The sequence below is a fragment of the Herpailurus yagouaroundi genome, unplaced genomic scaffold (assembly GCF_014898765.1).
Source record: "Herpailurus yagouaroundi ecotype Mexico unplaced genomic scaffold, PumYag 184, whole genome shotgun sequence".
NCBI lineage: Eukaryota > Metazoa > Chordata > Mammalia > Carnivora > Felidae > Herpailurus > Herpailurus yagouaroundi.
This window is the reverse complement of record NW_024412415.1, coordinates 11,893,027-11,909,735: the sequence shown is the minus strand read 5'-3', so window position 1 is coordinate 11,909,735 and position 16,709 is coordinate 11,893,027. Positions and strand designations below refer to the sequence as shown.

Sequence of the window (16,709 nt, the reverse complement as noted above, 5' to 3'; positions counted from 1 at the left end):
CTTTATAGATTTATTTAAAAGTAACATTGGCATTTAGTTGTAACTTGCTCTTTATCCACTATTTCCACAAACTGTATGTGACGGATAACTTGGTTCTCCTTCATTAACATAAATAATCTATTCAGGGTAGTGGTTTTCAAACTTTAATGTTTATAAGCAGCATTTGGGAGACCTGTGGGAAATGCAGATTCTTGGGCCCCACCACCCCACGATCCCAATCCAGTAGGTCTGGGTGAGGCATAGGAATCTGCACTTTAACAAAATCTCCTACCGATTCTGACACATGAAACCTGTAGGTGACAGTCTTAGAAGCTCTGGCTTGAAGGAACAGGTCCATTTACAAGGAAAAACAGAATGCTATTATACGGTAAGTCACTTTACCTTCCATTTGTTTACCTATAAAGAAATACATTACAGGGATCCCTGGGTAGCTCAGTCATTAAGCATCTAACTCTTAATCTCAGCTCAGGTCATGATCTCACAGTTCATGAGTTCGAGCCGCGCGTCAGGCTCCACTCTGAGCCTGCTGGGGATCCGCTCTCTCCCTTTCTTTCTGCCCCTCCCCTGCTCATGCTCTCTCTCAGGCTCTCTCTCTCTCTTTCAAAATAAATAAAACAACAACAACAAAAAGAAATACATCACAATTGACCATTGAACACTCCGGGGGTTAGGCTATAGGCTTTCTTTTTCTTTTCTTTTTTTTTTTAATTCCTTACAGTAGTAGTTCTCAATCCTGATTGTACATGAGAATTATTAGAGGAACTTTTGAAACGCCCAATCATCAGTCCACACCCCCAAATAATTAATCAAAATCTGGGGGTTAGACCCAGATATCAGAGAGTTTAAAAGCTCCCCAGGTGATTCCAATGTGCAGCCAGGGCTGAGAGCCGCTACTTTAACGCCTTTTGGTAGATTTTTTGAAATTCATATTTTAAGAGTGGAATTGGGTCTGGAAAGAAATTCTGACCTGACACCCTATCATTTAAAGCAGACACAAATATCTCTTTTCTTTATAAACCCTTTAGAAGAACAATAACCATTTACATATCCAAGTTTCTATCTGCAACTTCAACAATCCACAGCACAGCTGAGAACCAAAGTGAAAAAGACCAAATAACAAAATGAAGTTCATGCACTCAAGCCCGTAGAGTTTGCTCAGAAAAGTATGTAGTGGACCCTCACTTGTAGCCCACTCGCTGTTACTTTACATAAAATCAAACAAGTTTGGCTATCTCATTTTCCAGCCAATAAAGAATTAACAGCAGCAGCTTAAAGGAGCTGAAGTGGGAGGGACCTTCTAACGTCACTCACGATTGCCTGACAGCCAAGAAAGAAGAAAACTGGAAAGCCACAAAAAGGACACAAACAAAATCAAATAGCAGAGTACTTTGAGACCCTTTTATAAAGTGATAACTAGCCCTAGGAGGCTCTAGGAGCATAATTTTATAAAAGCTATTCAAAATAATGACCCTGAGCTGGGGCAAGTGCATACTAGGTGAGCCTAGGACATCCTGTGACACCAGAAAGCAAGAACGTGCTCAAAATATGATGGCGACATGTCACAAGGACATAGCCATCTTGAAAGGACTCCTACTGGCCAAATCTGGGACAGTTTGAGTGCCAAAAGGACAGTAATGAGTTAAGAACAGTAATGAATTACAAACCATTGGAGGCAAAAAAAAAAAGAATTCATGAATTTATACCTATAACTAATGAACTGAGAGAAAGGAGGGCTTTTGCAGACAGAATGCCAACAGCTTACTGTTAAAGGTGGACAGAATGCTTGATTGGAAAAATCATCATTTTGCAACCACCATAATAAAGACCGGACTAGGCAAAAATTATCAGTGGTTGATAAATCCAGTGGGAAACCTAATGAGGAGGGAGTAGGGTATTTGCTTGGTCTTAAAGTGTCTACCCCCCCCCCAGACTTATTAGTAGCAAAGGAGGAAAAGAATAACAATATACAGTGGAGAAATTGGGCCATCTTTTGACTGGTGATCAAAATAAATATCATTAATGAGGGGCAGGTGACCATCATGTGCTTTCAAATGTGATACACTAGAAAGACACGATATTGCTTAAACAGCATTTCAGTCTAAAAATGTAGAGCCTGAGGGGTACCTGGTAGCTCAGTCAGTTAAGCATCCGACTCTTGGTTTCAGCTCAGGTCATGATCTTGCAATTCGTGAGTTCGAGCCCCACATCAGGCTCTCTGCTGTCAGCACAAAACCCGCTTCAGATCCTCTGTCCCCCTCTCTCTCTGCCCCCTCCCGCTTGCTCTCTTAAAGCAAAAATAAATAAATAAACTTAAAATGCAGAGCCTGAAACTGATCACAAGAAAATATAAACAAACCCCGAATGAGGAACATGCTATTAAAAAATAAAAGTGGAGAGGGGGGCTGTATTATTCCAAAATATCCACCAGAAAAGGCTATGGAAATGTTCCAGATCAAAGGATGTTCAAGAGACATCACAAATAAATGCAATACCTGCCTGTTGACTGGGTTCTGCCCTGGAGGGAGAAGCATGCTATAAGTGCTATTGGGTCAATCAACAAAACAAATACAAATGGTAGATTAAAATATTGTATTCATGCCAAATTACCGAACTGATAACTGTACTATGGTTATGCAAGAGAAGAGGGATCTCTCAACAGATTTACAGCAAAGAATTTAGGTACATGGCCATGAAGTAGGATGTATATAACTTACCTTTAGATGATTTGGGAATATTATATCATATCACATCATACTACATTACATTATATGTGGAGGGAGGGAGAGATCAAATGATAAAGCCAATTGGGTAAAACGAAAATAAATGAATCTAGGTAAAGGCTACACAGTATACAGTTTTCTTCATACTGTTTGCATTTTTTGCAGCTTCTCTAAGTTTAAGATTATTTGCAAATAAAAGTGTAAATTATGACTTTGAATCATCAGTAACACCTTAAATGATAGTCAATACATACCATTTAAGAAAGGAAAGATGTGTGCAATACATTTTAGAAAAAGCCTGCACTAAAAAGCCTAAAACATGAAGTTTTGATGTTTAGAAGATTAGTTGTTGGTTCACTTCAAAATTCCTTTTTTATGGAATCCTTCATTCCTCTAAAATTGCTGAATGAATAAAATGTCACTATGCGCTGTTTTCTCGTTGCTAATGGCTCTTGCCAGAGTGATATAAACAAACGATTCTCCCATGTATGCTTCTCCAGATGCCTTTACATCTTGTTCTTAATCCTCATAAGCCTCTACAAAAGTACTATTCCTGCTACACAGCAGAAGAAGAAGAAACACACAGGATCCAAGCCCATATACAGAGGCCCAATCTTCCCAAGTTAGGGTATGGCTCCAAAACACCTTTCAAGGATTTTGAAGTGCTTCCTTTTGTGCACCAGTGAAAGATGCTTTTTTTCTTTTTAAGTTTATTTATTTTTGAGACAGAGAGAGACAGAGTATGAATGGGGGAGGGGGCAGAGAGAGAGGGAGACACAGAATCAGAAACAGACTCCAGGCTCTGTGCCATCAGCCCAGAGCCGGACGCGGGGCTTGAACTCACGGACCGCGAGATCGTGACCTGGCTGAAGTCGGACGCTTAACCGACTGAGCCACCCAGGCGCCCCACCAGTGAAAGATGTTTAAACACATCCTCTTCCACAGGGGAAAGACACCCCTGTCACCTGTAAACTACCCACAAACAGGGCTGTTTCTCACACAGCATAAATAGAGAAATCACCAAATCCTCCATTTAAGGAAGCCCTTCCTGAATTCTAGGCAGACCTGAAGTCATCAAATATTTTTGGCTACTTCAAGTGACTCAGTAGAAGAAAAGTGGAAATACAAAATAGGATATAAATTCACTTGAAACCAGTAGATAAACCCTCCTCAGCTCCCATGCATGCAGCCCCCCTTTCTCTTCCCCATCCATTCTAGTCCACCTTCTCTCCTGTTACTGCCCTAATATGCTCATTGTAAACAGCCTCCCCCAGCATGCAGAGGGCGACAGGGAGGAGGGAGCCACAGTGTTGTCGGCATCTAGGGCAGTGTTTCGCCGACAGCTGGACCTCAGCACTCACTGAAATCACTTGGGTCTCTCCAGGTTTGTCCAGATTCTCAAAAACGGCCTCTTGTCTATCGGCTCGGACTTCGATGAGGTTTTGCTTGTAGTTAACAGTGAGGTCCCTCTCCCGGATGATCTCCTGCAGGGCAGCAGCGTACTTCTTAACCCCAAAAATTGCTCCGAGGGAAGTGTTGAAGATGATATTGGCCTTGGATCGCTTCCCCGTCTGGGAAAAAAGGAAAGGACAGAAACAGCCGACACCAAAGCATTACTTCAGCCACTTCGTTTTTTAACTTACACAAGAATTAAAACCCTTACAAGAGAGCTCACCAGCTTTCTCTATCACCAGGCACCGGTGGGGCGAGGCCTCCTTCTTACTTTCTGCCAGTGACACAGCAACTAAGGGCACATTTGAGTTGGGGGGGTTAAGAGGGCACTGCTTATTTGCAGGCCAGAGATGAAGGTCAAGTCCAGGGAAAGATGGTCTGAACTGTTCATTCATATACTCATTTGTTCATTCACTCAATAAATATTTAATGAGGTCCTAGAGCTGGTCAGGCACTGTTCTAAGTGCTGCAGGAACAGTAGTGAACAAAGTTCCCATCCCACTGGCTCATACACACTAGAATTCTTCGTATGTTTCAGAGGCTAATATTCTCCCAGATGCCTAAGATCTTATGGCGCCTGAAAGAGAAACTTCCTCTCAGCTGTCCAAGACTTAGAAGAAAAGAGTTTTGCAGAGACAATTCCAGGAAGGAAGAAACAACTCGTCTTCTCCCCTTTTCCTTTGTTCAGTTCCTTTTCAGATTTGCTCAGCTGAATCATACTATTTGAAAGAAGTGAGGTGGGTGAAAACCTCCAAAGGCTGTGCCATCCAGGAATTCTCTTGAATCAGAAGGCCATTTCTTAGAAATAGAAAAGATGAGAAAGAAATCTGGCCTTTTGTAGCAACGTGGATGGAACTGGAGAGTGTTATGCTAAGTGAAATAAGTCGTACAGAGAAAAACAGATACCATATGTTTTCACTCCTATGTGGATCCTTAGAAACTTAACAGAAGACCACGGGGGAGGGGAAGGAAAAAAAAAAAGGTTAGAAAGAGAGGGAGCCAAAACATAAGAGACTCTTAAAAACTGAGAACAAACTGAAGGTTTACGGGGCGTGGGAGGGAGGGGAGGGTGGGTGAGGGGTATTGAGGAGGGCACCTGTTGGGATGAGCACTGGGTGTTGTATGGAAACCAATTTGACAATAAATTTCATATTTAAAAAAAATAAAAAATAAAAAAATTTAAAAAAAGAAAGAGGAATGAGGAGTCCGACTGTTGCTTAATTCCCCAGGGGGGTTGGCGCAGGTTTGCATAACTCGGGTGAAGGCTTCCCAGTGTGGTTCCAAGCACACGTCCAAAGGTTCTTTGGTCCCACCTGCCCCTTCCCTTCTCTCCCCTTCTCTCACCTGTCCCTTTACAGAACCACAGACTGCTTTGAATCCTGACACTGCCTCAAGTCAGACCACGCTGTGGTAAACCACATGTGACATGTCACACAAGGGCCGGAGGGCGAGAGCAGCTTCCCGGAGCTTCATGCCAGGTATACTCAAGCTGTGGACACTGGCTCTGACACATATCTTTGAGGAATGCTGGGAGTGTCCCCACCCAAATACCTCTTTCCACTAAGGTTTGAAGTCCTAGGTCAACAATTTTTTTTTTTTTTTTGTCTTTAGAATTGGCATTTGCCTACTGTATTCTCAATGATGTTTATTAAGAACCTGAAAATATACATAACCTTGAACTTAAGCGGGAGCAACTGAGGATACTGTATGTGTAAGAACAAACAATGTACAACAAATTGTCCAACTATATGGAAATATTTAAACAATGTCTAACACGGCTCCCCAGTAGATTTCTATATACACATTAGAAAGTATGTTGCAAAGACTATTTAATAACAATGAGTACATCTAAATTTGCATGGTATGATTGTAACCATGTTAAAAAATGTACAGGAAAAAAAATAGAAGGATGTGTCAAATTGATAACAGCAGCTATATCAGAGTAATTGGATTATAGGGACTTCCCTTTTTTCTAGTTTATAAGCCACCAATTATATAATTTTGTACATATGTAATAAAGCTTTCAAAACCAGAAAGGTATTGTGACAAGGACAAAGTAGAATTCTGGCATCTCTTTATTAGCACCGTCTGTCCTCCTTGTCTCCGTCCCTGGACAGGAAGCATACCTTCCTGAAATGGGCTTCTGACAAATACATGATCTTCTGGGGGGCCCCAGCACACTTTACAGGGGTATTCGGGAAGGTGAAGATGGCATTGCCCTCCTTGAAGTCCTGCAAAGCTTTCCACGTCTTCTCTACTGTCTTCACCGAATAATTGGACCCGATCTTGGGATGCTCAAAACCTTCAGGTAAGCCTTTAATCTGCAAGAAAGCACACCAAGAAACTGGTTTTTTAACAAAGGCGCAAATTCACAGGAGTGTAAATTTTTTGACCAAAGTGCAAAAACTCTTGTTTAGAGCCTTTGTTCTCTGCCGTTTCTATAACCTCTCAAGTATTTCAGTCCAATTATTAGCCCCCAGTATTCACACACACACATAAGAGCAGGTAGGTAGGTGGGTGAGGGATCTGCTAAGACCAGGGCTGTGGGGCCTGAAGTCAACTGTCAACCCGCAGAATGGGCCCAGCCCCAGGGAACCCCTTCGCCTCCCTGGCCTTGAGACCATGATTTGGACAGACCTCTTCCCACCATCACAGGGAGGACAAGAAGCCAGCCATACTTCCCTTTTGGAGAACGAGCTGCCATCCTGGGAAGAAGAAGAATGACAGACAGAACCAAGAGCCATACTGTCAATAATCGCAAATGTCAACTATCCATTATCGAAGGTCGTACCATATCAGACTCTTGGCAAAGGCAGTAAGGGCAGGTAATTAAAAACATGGACTTGGGAACCCCACAGATCTGGCTTGAGTCCCAGCTTTTCTACTTACAAGTGTTATGACCCTGGGTAAATTACCTAATATCCCTGAGCCAGTGGGGTTTCAAAGTATGGTACCCGGGAACTTCCTAGAAATGCAAATTATCAGGCCCCACCCAGACCTACTGACTCAGAAACTCAGGGGCAAGCCCAGAAACCTGTTTTAACAGGATCTCTGGGTGGTTCTAATGTACACCAAGAAGTTTATGTTCCTCACCTGTAAAATGGGGATAAAAGTAACTGCTTCAGAGGGTTGTTGGCAGAAGTATGTGAAACCATGCATGGGAAGCGCTTGGGAAAATAACACCCACACAGGAAGTGCTCCATAAGTGTTAGTGTGTATTCCTGCCAGGAAGATCACCTGGGCGCTTGTCCTTACTGTTAGGAGGTTGATAGAGGACAATGAAGATGGAATAGATTGAGTTGAGACTCAGGCACCAGTTCTTCCAACAAGAGCAGAGAACTGTCAAACAACAGTCATCAAGATGCACTGGTCCTTCAGAACCCTGCCAGGCTACTCTCCAGGCCATAGGGCCACCACTCGACACCCATCCCTCAGCTCTCAAGGAAACAGAGGGCTATGGTCTCCTCCTCAATGTAAAAAGCGACCATTTCTCCGATCATATCTCCTGCTGCAGTTTAAGTGGTTATAATATCAGCAGTCTCAACAATCATCATCATCATGATTATCATTATTATTATAGGATCACCTTGTATTTTAATGTTTCTGAAGTTTCACCCCATGCTAACAGTGGATATTCGCTGCACGCCTCTGAGGCAGGTAGGAAAACAGTACTGGCTCCTAGGCACAGACGAGGAAACTGAGGAGAGCAAGGTTGATAGACCCACCTAGAATCTTACAGAACCAGATGCCGAGGCTCCTGACCACTGCCTAGGGTTCTTCTCACACGACCTCCATACTTCCTGGTTCCCAAAGCAAAATGCACTACCCAAGAGACAAACAAACAGCTGATCTTTTATCTCCCTCATCACTTTTCTCTAGTTCAAAGACATTGTTGTCAAGGAAAAAGGTGCCACAAAGTGGTAACCAGGTCTATTTTAGGGAGACTGGTCACAAAGGGCCGTTTATGACTCCTCATCCAATTCAAGTTGCTTCCCTGGGAACTCGGGAGCAGAGAGGGGCAGGGAGAGTCACAGAAAGAGAGGAGACCTCACTCCCTCTTTGGCCGAGCTGGCCAGGGAGCAGGACCTCACACTGCAGGGACTCCATGGAGCTTGGGAGGGGAAGAGGCAACTCAGTCCTACACAGCAAGGTAGTTTTCCTGTGAGTGTGAAAAAGCCTGCTGTTTTGCAAGAACTGCCATTAGGGATGGACATACTAAACTCAGATTAAAGCTTAAAGCTAAAATATATCATTATCACTGACAGAATCTTAGAGATGATTTTTCAAAAACCATAAAACGACCACTGAGAAGAAAAAAAACAAAACAAAACTAAGAGGATCCCTTAGAACTGTTTCTTGTCAAAACGAATACAAAGCAACTAAATACAGCATTTGATCTTAGCATAAGTAGGCCAGTGTAACACAGAAGTAGTTTGAAACGGTACCTTCTCAGGTGCCTGGGTAGCTCAGTCCATTAAGCGTCGGACTCTTGATTTCAGCTCAGGTCATCATCTCACAGTTCTTGAGTTCAAGACCTGTGGTGGGCTCCACACTGTCAGGGCAGAGCTTGCTTGGGATTCTCTCTCCCTTTCTCCCTGTCCCTCTGCCCCTCCCCTGTGTTCTCGTTCTCTCTCTCTCTCTCTCTCTCTCTCAAAAGTAAATAAATAAATCTTAAAATAGTACCTTCTCATAGTCCAGCTGGATTCCAAGAGCAATAATAAGATATTTGTAGGAGATCTGCAACACAAAACAGTAATATTTTAGACCAGGATCCCAGGAGCGGCAGCCCTCAGCCCCACCCCTGTGTGGCCACCATCATGTTTCCATTTTTTAATGTGTATGCCTTGAGGCTGTGGGTGATGGGCAGGGCACAGGGAGGGAGGCACACTCCAGTTTGCCATCATGTCTGCCATTCTCTGTCACCTCACACCTCAGTGTTTCGCAAGTACTGTATTGTATAACCACCACCCCCCCCCCTTTCCCCAGGGCTTGAGACTCCTGTATTTTTACATAGTGGACAGTGATACAAAGAAGTCACAATTATTTGTATGGTGCCTGTGTTAACACTTTCTCATGCTGAGGGGTGGGAGAATCACTTCCTCATCTTAAAAGACAACCGGGACGCCTGGGTGGCGCAGTCGGTTAAGCGTCCGACTTCAGCCAGGTCACGATCTCGCGGTCCGTGAGTTCGAGCCCCGCGTCAGGCTCTGGGCTGATGGCTCAGAGCCTGGAGCCTGTTTCCGATTCTGTGTCTCCCTCTCTCTCTGCCCCTCCCCCGTTCATGCTCTGTCTCTCTCTGTCCCAAAAATAAATAAAAACATTGAAAAAAAATTAAAAAAAAAAAAAAGACAATAAACTTTCCTTAAAATCTATGGAGTGATGTGTGAATCCCAAGCAAATCTGACCTGTCGTGTGGATTGGACCAACATTGTGAGAAACTGCTCTTTTGAGGACCATGGAAAAAAATGTGACATAATGTACCTGATCTTACTTAATGATCTATTTATAACCTAAAAGCTCCCTCTTTAAACATGGGTATTGTGATCACTCATGCCAAGGGCAAAGTATCCATATTTATCATGATGGAAATGTGGGTTTAAGATCAGAAGGAAGACAAGTTGAGGCCAGAAGAGTGTAAGCAAAAAGGATATAAAGAAACAGAACTTGCAGGGGCAGCTGGGTGGCTCAGTCGGTTAAGTATCCAACTCTTGATTTTGGCTCAGGTCATGATTTTATGGTTCGTGAGATCGAGCCCCACCTCCAGCTCTGTGCTGACAACACAGAACTTGCTTGGAATTCTCTCTCTCCCTTTCTCTCTGTCTCTCTGTCTCTCAAAATAAATAAATAAACATAAAAGAAAAAGAAGAAAGAAAGAAAGAAAGAAAGAAAGAAAGAAAGAAAGAAAGAAAGAAATGGGACTTGCCCTGAAAACTAGAGGTGGAGAATGATTGTAATGAAAGTCAGGAGCCCAGAAAGGAGAAATGGATTGTAATTAATTATCACAATCTTGTACTAAATGGAGAAGCAGAGCAGCGAGCGGAGCAGGTCACAATTGAAGAGAGAGAACTCCAAGACCAGAGAGTGTTTGGCTCAGGCTGGGGAGCCATGGGCAGCAAGCTTCTGCAGAGGTCTTGCCCTGGGATCCAGGAGGCTCAGCTCCAAGGTCACCTCTACAGTGAGGCCTTCCAATGATTCCTCCCCAATGGCTCCTTCTGGGAGCTCTCTTACTGTGGTGTACATGATGCATTATAGCACTGGTGCTATTATATAGGAGTAATGTCTCCTTCCACTACATTGATGACTCCCAGAAGATAAAGGTTAGGTCTTATTCTTTATATTCCTAGAATCTAGCACAGCCACTAAATTAAAGTGAGGAACTCAGTAACGTTGGATGGATGGATGGATGGATGGATGGATGGATGGTTTCAGTTGTTTATGAAATATATAATTTTTCAAAGTGTATAATATACACATCTTCCACCATATGATTTGTCTATTCATGACAGCTGTGCCCTGAAACTCCTTGTTCTGTAAGAAAGTGTACCAGGCCCATTAACTACCTGACTGAACTATGTTGAGTCTTCAGGGTATGTGAGGTCAGATGGGACATGGGGTCGGAGCAGGAGGTGATGATCTACAGGCAAAATATGAACACTATCAACAAGAAAAACCTTTGGTTTCTGTCTGCCCTGTCTAATAAGAGCATAATATTGATTATTTTTAAGGACTAGTAACTGTCAAGTTTAAGATTATGAAAAAGAAATCATTAAGGGAGAATAAACCTTAAGAGAGCAAAGAACAAAAAGAAAGCCTCAAGCCTTCTGAATGAATTCAAGTTTTGAGGCCAGATGATCTAAATTCTAAGGAATTTCAAAAACTTGTAGACAAGACTTTTGAGCAATGACAGAGAACAGTCTAGACATTGCCAGAAGGCTAAATACAGGCAAATATTCTAATTTTATACAGGGGAATGGGGGCAGTAAACTCAGATACTAATAACTTAGTAGATAGGATGTCCTCCATTGCAAAATTCTAGGCTCATTTGCTAAGCAAATGTCTCTTAGTGATTTGGGAAAAGAGCTCCAACATAGGTTCACAGATTGTAAACTGCTTTCAGTCAGTCAGCAGTCAAGAACTATGCTGGCACACAGTAGGTACTTAATAAGAATTTCCTGTTCCTTTTTTTCAGGTATTCTTTAAAAAATAATAACAGTAACAATTTCTTGAGCATGTACTCTGTGCAGGGCACTGCTCTAAATCCTTCACATGTTTTGGGGTGCTTGGGTGGCTCAGTCAGTTAAGCATCCGACTTCAGCTCAGGACATGATCTCCTGGTTCATGAGTTTGAGTCCCATGTGGTGCTCTGTGCTGACAGCTCAGAGTCTGGAGACTATTTTGGATTCTGTTTTGGATTCGGATTCTCTCTCTCTGTCCCCGCCTCACTCATGCTTTCTCTCTCTCTCTCTCTCTCTCTCTCTCTCTCTCTCTCTCTCTCTCTTTCACACACACACACACACACACACACACACACACACACACTAAACAAACGTTAAACATTAAAACAAATTTTTTTAATCCTTGACATGTTTTAAGCCGTTTAATCCTCAAAATAACCCAATGAGGTAGAGGTGGTATTACTAGTCCCATTTTATACAGATAAAGAAACTGAGACACAATTTGTTCACAAATATTTATGGAGCACCTTCTATGTGACAGATCTTGTGCTAGGTCCTGGACAGATAACACCGAACAAGAAAGATACATTTCCTACCCCTCCAAGAACTCAGTCTAGTGGGTGAGATAGGTATTACCAGATAATCTCACAAATAATTACTAAATCACAGAATGCTGTGATAGCGTGTCCAGGGGATACCTGACCCAGTCCAGTAGGTTAGGGAAGGCTTTCCTGAAGGGGTATAGCTAAGGTAAAGCTAAGTAGGAGTTAGCTAGGGAAAGAGATAAACTCAGCATGTGAAAATGTCCTGGGGAAGAAGGAGGCCAAGGCATGTGAAATGAAAGGAAAATCTACTGAAGTAGAAACGAGACAGAGAATAGAACCAGAATCAAGTTAAGTCTGGAGAAGGACATTCCCAGCCCACACAGAGCCTAAGGGACACATTCCAGACAGAGACCCTTCCATCAGGGAAGAATCAGAGACACAACGAGTCTGGATTTCAGCAATCCCTTCAACTCAGTCTTGAAAAAATAGTGAAGTGTAAACTAAGAATGAAATAATTTTGGTAAATTTTTAGCAAAAATATTTGCTGAAGAATGTTGATTCATTGATGCGAGCTAGAAAAAGCTCTCTAGAGACAGAGATTTGGTTTTACCAAATTAAAACCCTGAACTTAAATGAATCTATCATAGATAATGGCTAGGGGAAAAATGTTAATCGGATGACAGAGTCACAAATCCAAAAGATCCAGGCAAGTTGGGAAGAGGAACTAAAACCAACAAGACAATATCTCCCCCATGAGATGTTTTATGCAGATCTCTGATATCTGGCTAACATACTTAATAAAATCTTGGAAGAAAGTTCTGCCAGCTCACGGCAATTTCTTCCCCAGCCCTAAAACAAAACCCTGCAACTTTCCTAAGAGTCTGAGCCTTACATGTCTAAGGCTCAGAAGTGAGAACACCTACCAGTGCCTTTCATTCTTAAGACATGGGACAAGTTTATGATTCTTAAGATATGCACAAACCCAACCACAGAGGACTCTGAGCCATACATGTAATATGAAGGGGTCTAATCAAGGAGGCAGGCACTGCTGTACCAAAGAGGTGATATATGTTGTCAGGGACAGGTGCCCTGGCCCCACAAGCAGTGAACTGGCAGAGGAAATGAGCCCCAAAGCTCAAACTTGTGAACTATGAATAATCTTCTGTTTAATTCTGTCTGTTCTCTTAGAGACAGACAAAAGAGACAGAAAATAAGTTCATCAACAGGGAGAGATAAATAATTTTTAAGTATGTATGTATATATATATATATTATGTATAGAATATGATATATATCATATATGTAATATATAGAACATATATATTCTAATCCATTACATATTTCCATATCCATATATGGCTTTCTACATATATATACATACATGTACATATATGTATGTAAATATATGCATATGTATGTGTGTGTGTGTGTATATATATATATATATATATATATATATATATAGCCTGACTTGACATTGGTTCATATGAGAAAAACACCCAGAAGTTTGAACTGACCTCAAGCCCAGCATGAATCAGCATTGTGGTAACTGCCTGCTAAAAAGGCAAATGCTAACTTAGGCTATATCCAGTTGTGGGAGAGAATGATCTCACTCTATTCTGGGCTATTCTGTAAAGTTGCCTATTCTTCCAGGCAACCTTTTTCATGGGGGCACTAACAAGCCAGATGATGTCCAAAGCAGGGTAGAGAGAACAGTGAGAGGATCAGAGACCACAAAACAGGAGAAAGAATTGAGGAAAGTGGAGACGGGGCACAAATCTACCTGAAGAATAGATTTACACAGATGATAAGAGCCATCTTCAAATAGTTGAAGGATTCTCCCACAGAAAAGAAAGATATTCTTGGCCAGGCTACAGGATAAAACAAGGGGCAAGAAATTATTGAGGCCAATAACACCCTGGGGGTCTAACAAAGAGTATGAAAGTAATTACACAAATGGATTCTGACTCAGTAAAGGCAAAAATTTCATATAACATGTCTGTCTGTCTGTCTGTCTGTCTGTCTGTCTAAAAAATGAAGAGGGATCACTTGTTATCAGAGAGCTCCTTGACCCTGGGACATGTAAATACCAACCCATTTTAAATTCAATCCCTCCCCCACGTGCCCCAATCTCAGTTACTCTGCTGTATTTATTTTCACTAATACTCATCACCTTCTAACACACTATATAATTTACTTACTATGTCTATTAGTTATCGGATGCCCTTCCCCACTTGAATATAAAATCAAGGACAGTAAGGATTTTTGTTTCTTTTTGTTCACTCATGCCTAAGTCTGTATCTAGCTTATAGAAGATGCTTAATAGTGGTACCTGGCTGGCTCAGTCAGTAGAGCATGCAACTCTTGATCTCAGAGTCATGAGTTTGACCCCACCTTGGGCATAGAGCTTATGAAAGAAGAAGGGGAGGGGAGAGAAGGAGAGGGAAGGGAAAGAGGCACCTGGGTGGCTCAGTCAGTTAAGCTTTCAACTCTTGATATCAGCTCAGGTCATCATTGAGCCCCGAGTCAGACTCTGTGCTGAGCACAGAGCCTGCTAGGGATTCTCTCTCTCCCTCTCTCTCTCTCTCTCTCTCTGCCCCTCCCCCTCTTGCTTACACACAATCATGCTCACAGTCTCTCTCTCAAAGTAGAAAATATACTTAATAATTATTTGTGGGAAGAGGAAGGCAGGCAGGCAGGCAGGCAGGCAGACAGACAAGCAGGCTGGCTGGCTGGCTAGAGAGCCAAAGATCAATAACGCTATAAGGCAGGTACTCCTGATCTGGGTTTAGAAAAAAGCTACAAAGAATCTCTGAACTCAGTGAAATTAAATGCAAAATTTGGTATGTATGTGAATTTTCTAGACAGGACTTATTTTCAGGTGTTCAGAAAAATCCATGACCCAAGGAAGAGTTACAAATGCCTGTCACCAATGAGCCCCTGCTTAGAGGAAGGGATTGGACTTGAAACCCTTCAGATCCCCACCCACTTCCAGATTCTACAGCTCTGTGAAAATGCCAGAGTGCACTGCCTGCCACAGCCATGAGCGTGGCAACAGACAAGAGGACATGACACTGCAGATGCCTCCTGAGCCCATCATCTCACCATCCGCCCTCATCCCCTCAGTCAAACACAGGGGCTTTGATCTCTGGGTGATGGGAGGAGACTCTAAATGGTACTGAACACTTGAGAGCCTCAAGCTCTAGCCGCAGAAAATCTTCTTAGCCCTGGTACAATCCAGACTCACACAGTCCCTCATCACTCTGGCATAGCAACCCCTGGTGTAACTGGGATGGATATTTTCCCACATCCCCTTCCTCTGGGAGGTCAGCCATCAGGTAAAGAAGCTGGCTGTTTCAAAGGTAAAAGAAGGGAGGTGCCTGCTATTTTAACACGTAGCAGTAGTATTTGTTGAATAAACATTCAGATGCAAGATACTGTACCAGGCAACAGAGCAACAGTGGGTGTTCGACAAACACATGTCTTAGTTATTCATTTATTCAGCAACACTCAGTCCTTTTGTCTACCCCATCCTCCAGTCACCACATGCTTTCCCACCTCATGCTGTATCAACACACATACATCCATGAACACACATTCATATATGTTGCTCTCTCTCCACGAAGCTGTCTAGCTTGGTAACTGTTGTGCATTAACACAAGCCCTGATTAACAAAAGCCAAAGGCCCCCAGTGGTTACCTCCTTGCCATTGTCTGTGTGGATGCAGTTCTTGTCTGGGTTCAGCTCAATCACTCTGGCTTTGATCCATTCTACTCCAGATGGTATCACACTCGCGGTGGGACGGCCTGACGAGGATAACTGTTTGGCACCTGCACCCACCAGCGTCCAGATTGGCTGGTAGAAATGTCTCTGAGAAGCAAAGTATTTGGCGATTCAAAAGGGTTAAAATTCAAGGCACATGAGCTAGACTCTCAGTTACTCCCTTCCAACCCTTGGATCATCACAAGTAGAAGTCTTAGAAGTTTAGCCTCCTCCCTCCATTGGTGTCTCCCATTATGCTAAGCTCTGAAGGGCAGTCACCCAACATAAGAATTCTGCCAAGAAAATTAAAAAAAAAAAAGCCATCAACTATGTTTCATGACCATTGTATTATTTATTGCTCAAAGTTGACTTGGTGCTTAACACGTACATGTTATATATACATGCATACATACATATACATGATGGATACATTTACGCACACAGACGTAAAGGAAAATCAAGCCTAGAATCCTAAATATGGTTCCTTAGAAGCATCTGGAGACTACAGTAAGTCTGGAAAGTTTATAACCATTTTTGAGGAGTCTCAAAACTTTTTTTTTAATTACAAAAAAATTTTAGTATTTATTTATTTTTAAGAGAGAGACAGAGTGCGAGTGGGGGAGGGGCAGAGATAGATGGAAACACAGAATCCGAAGCAGTCTCCAGGCTCCGAGCTGTCAGCACAGAGCCCAATGTGGGGCTCGAACTCGTGAACCACGAGATCATGATCTGAGCTGAGGTCAGACACTTAACCGACTTAGCCACCCAGATGCCCCTCAAAACTTCTTTAACTTCCAACTGTGTTTCCCAAGCCCATGGAAGACTACATACATTCCCTATCAGCCCCAGTACACCCTCCTCTTCTCTCTGAGGCTTTACACCTGAAGCCGGTAGGCCCCAGATTCTACCTTATAATGCCAAATTCCCACTGTGTCCTGGAATTCTCCTGCTTCAGATGGTCCTCTCTTGATATAAGTTAGTTTCGAAAGTTCTAACTTTCATGGGCAAAGGATAGATTGATCTAATGGCTTCTGAGAATCCCAATACACTCATGGA

At 42.6% G+C, this 16,709-nt stretch overlaps 1 protein-coding gene across 2 annotated transcripts in view; it reads right to left on the bottom strand.

Annotated features, from left to right (window-relative positions):
- Positions 1-16,709, bottom strand: part of SQOR (sulfide quinone oxidoreductase) — a 50,066-nt gene that overhangs the window by 9,227 nt on the left and 24,130 nt on the right. For both annotated transcript variants that reach the window (XM_040492590.1, XM_040492591.1), the window contains exons 3-6: positions 15,591-15,761; positions 8,856-8,909; positions 6,299-6,493; positions 4,082-4,291 (exon numbers count right to left, since the gene is read on the bottom strand). In XM_040492590.1, the coding sequence (XP_040348524.1) occupies positions 4,082-4,291; positions 6,299-6,493; positions 8,856-8,909; positions 15,591-15,761 (630 nt within the window). The remainder of the gene's footprint in view (positions 1-4,081; positions 4,292-6,298; positions 6,494-8,855; positions 8,910-15,590; positions 15,762-16,709) is intronic.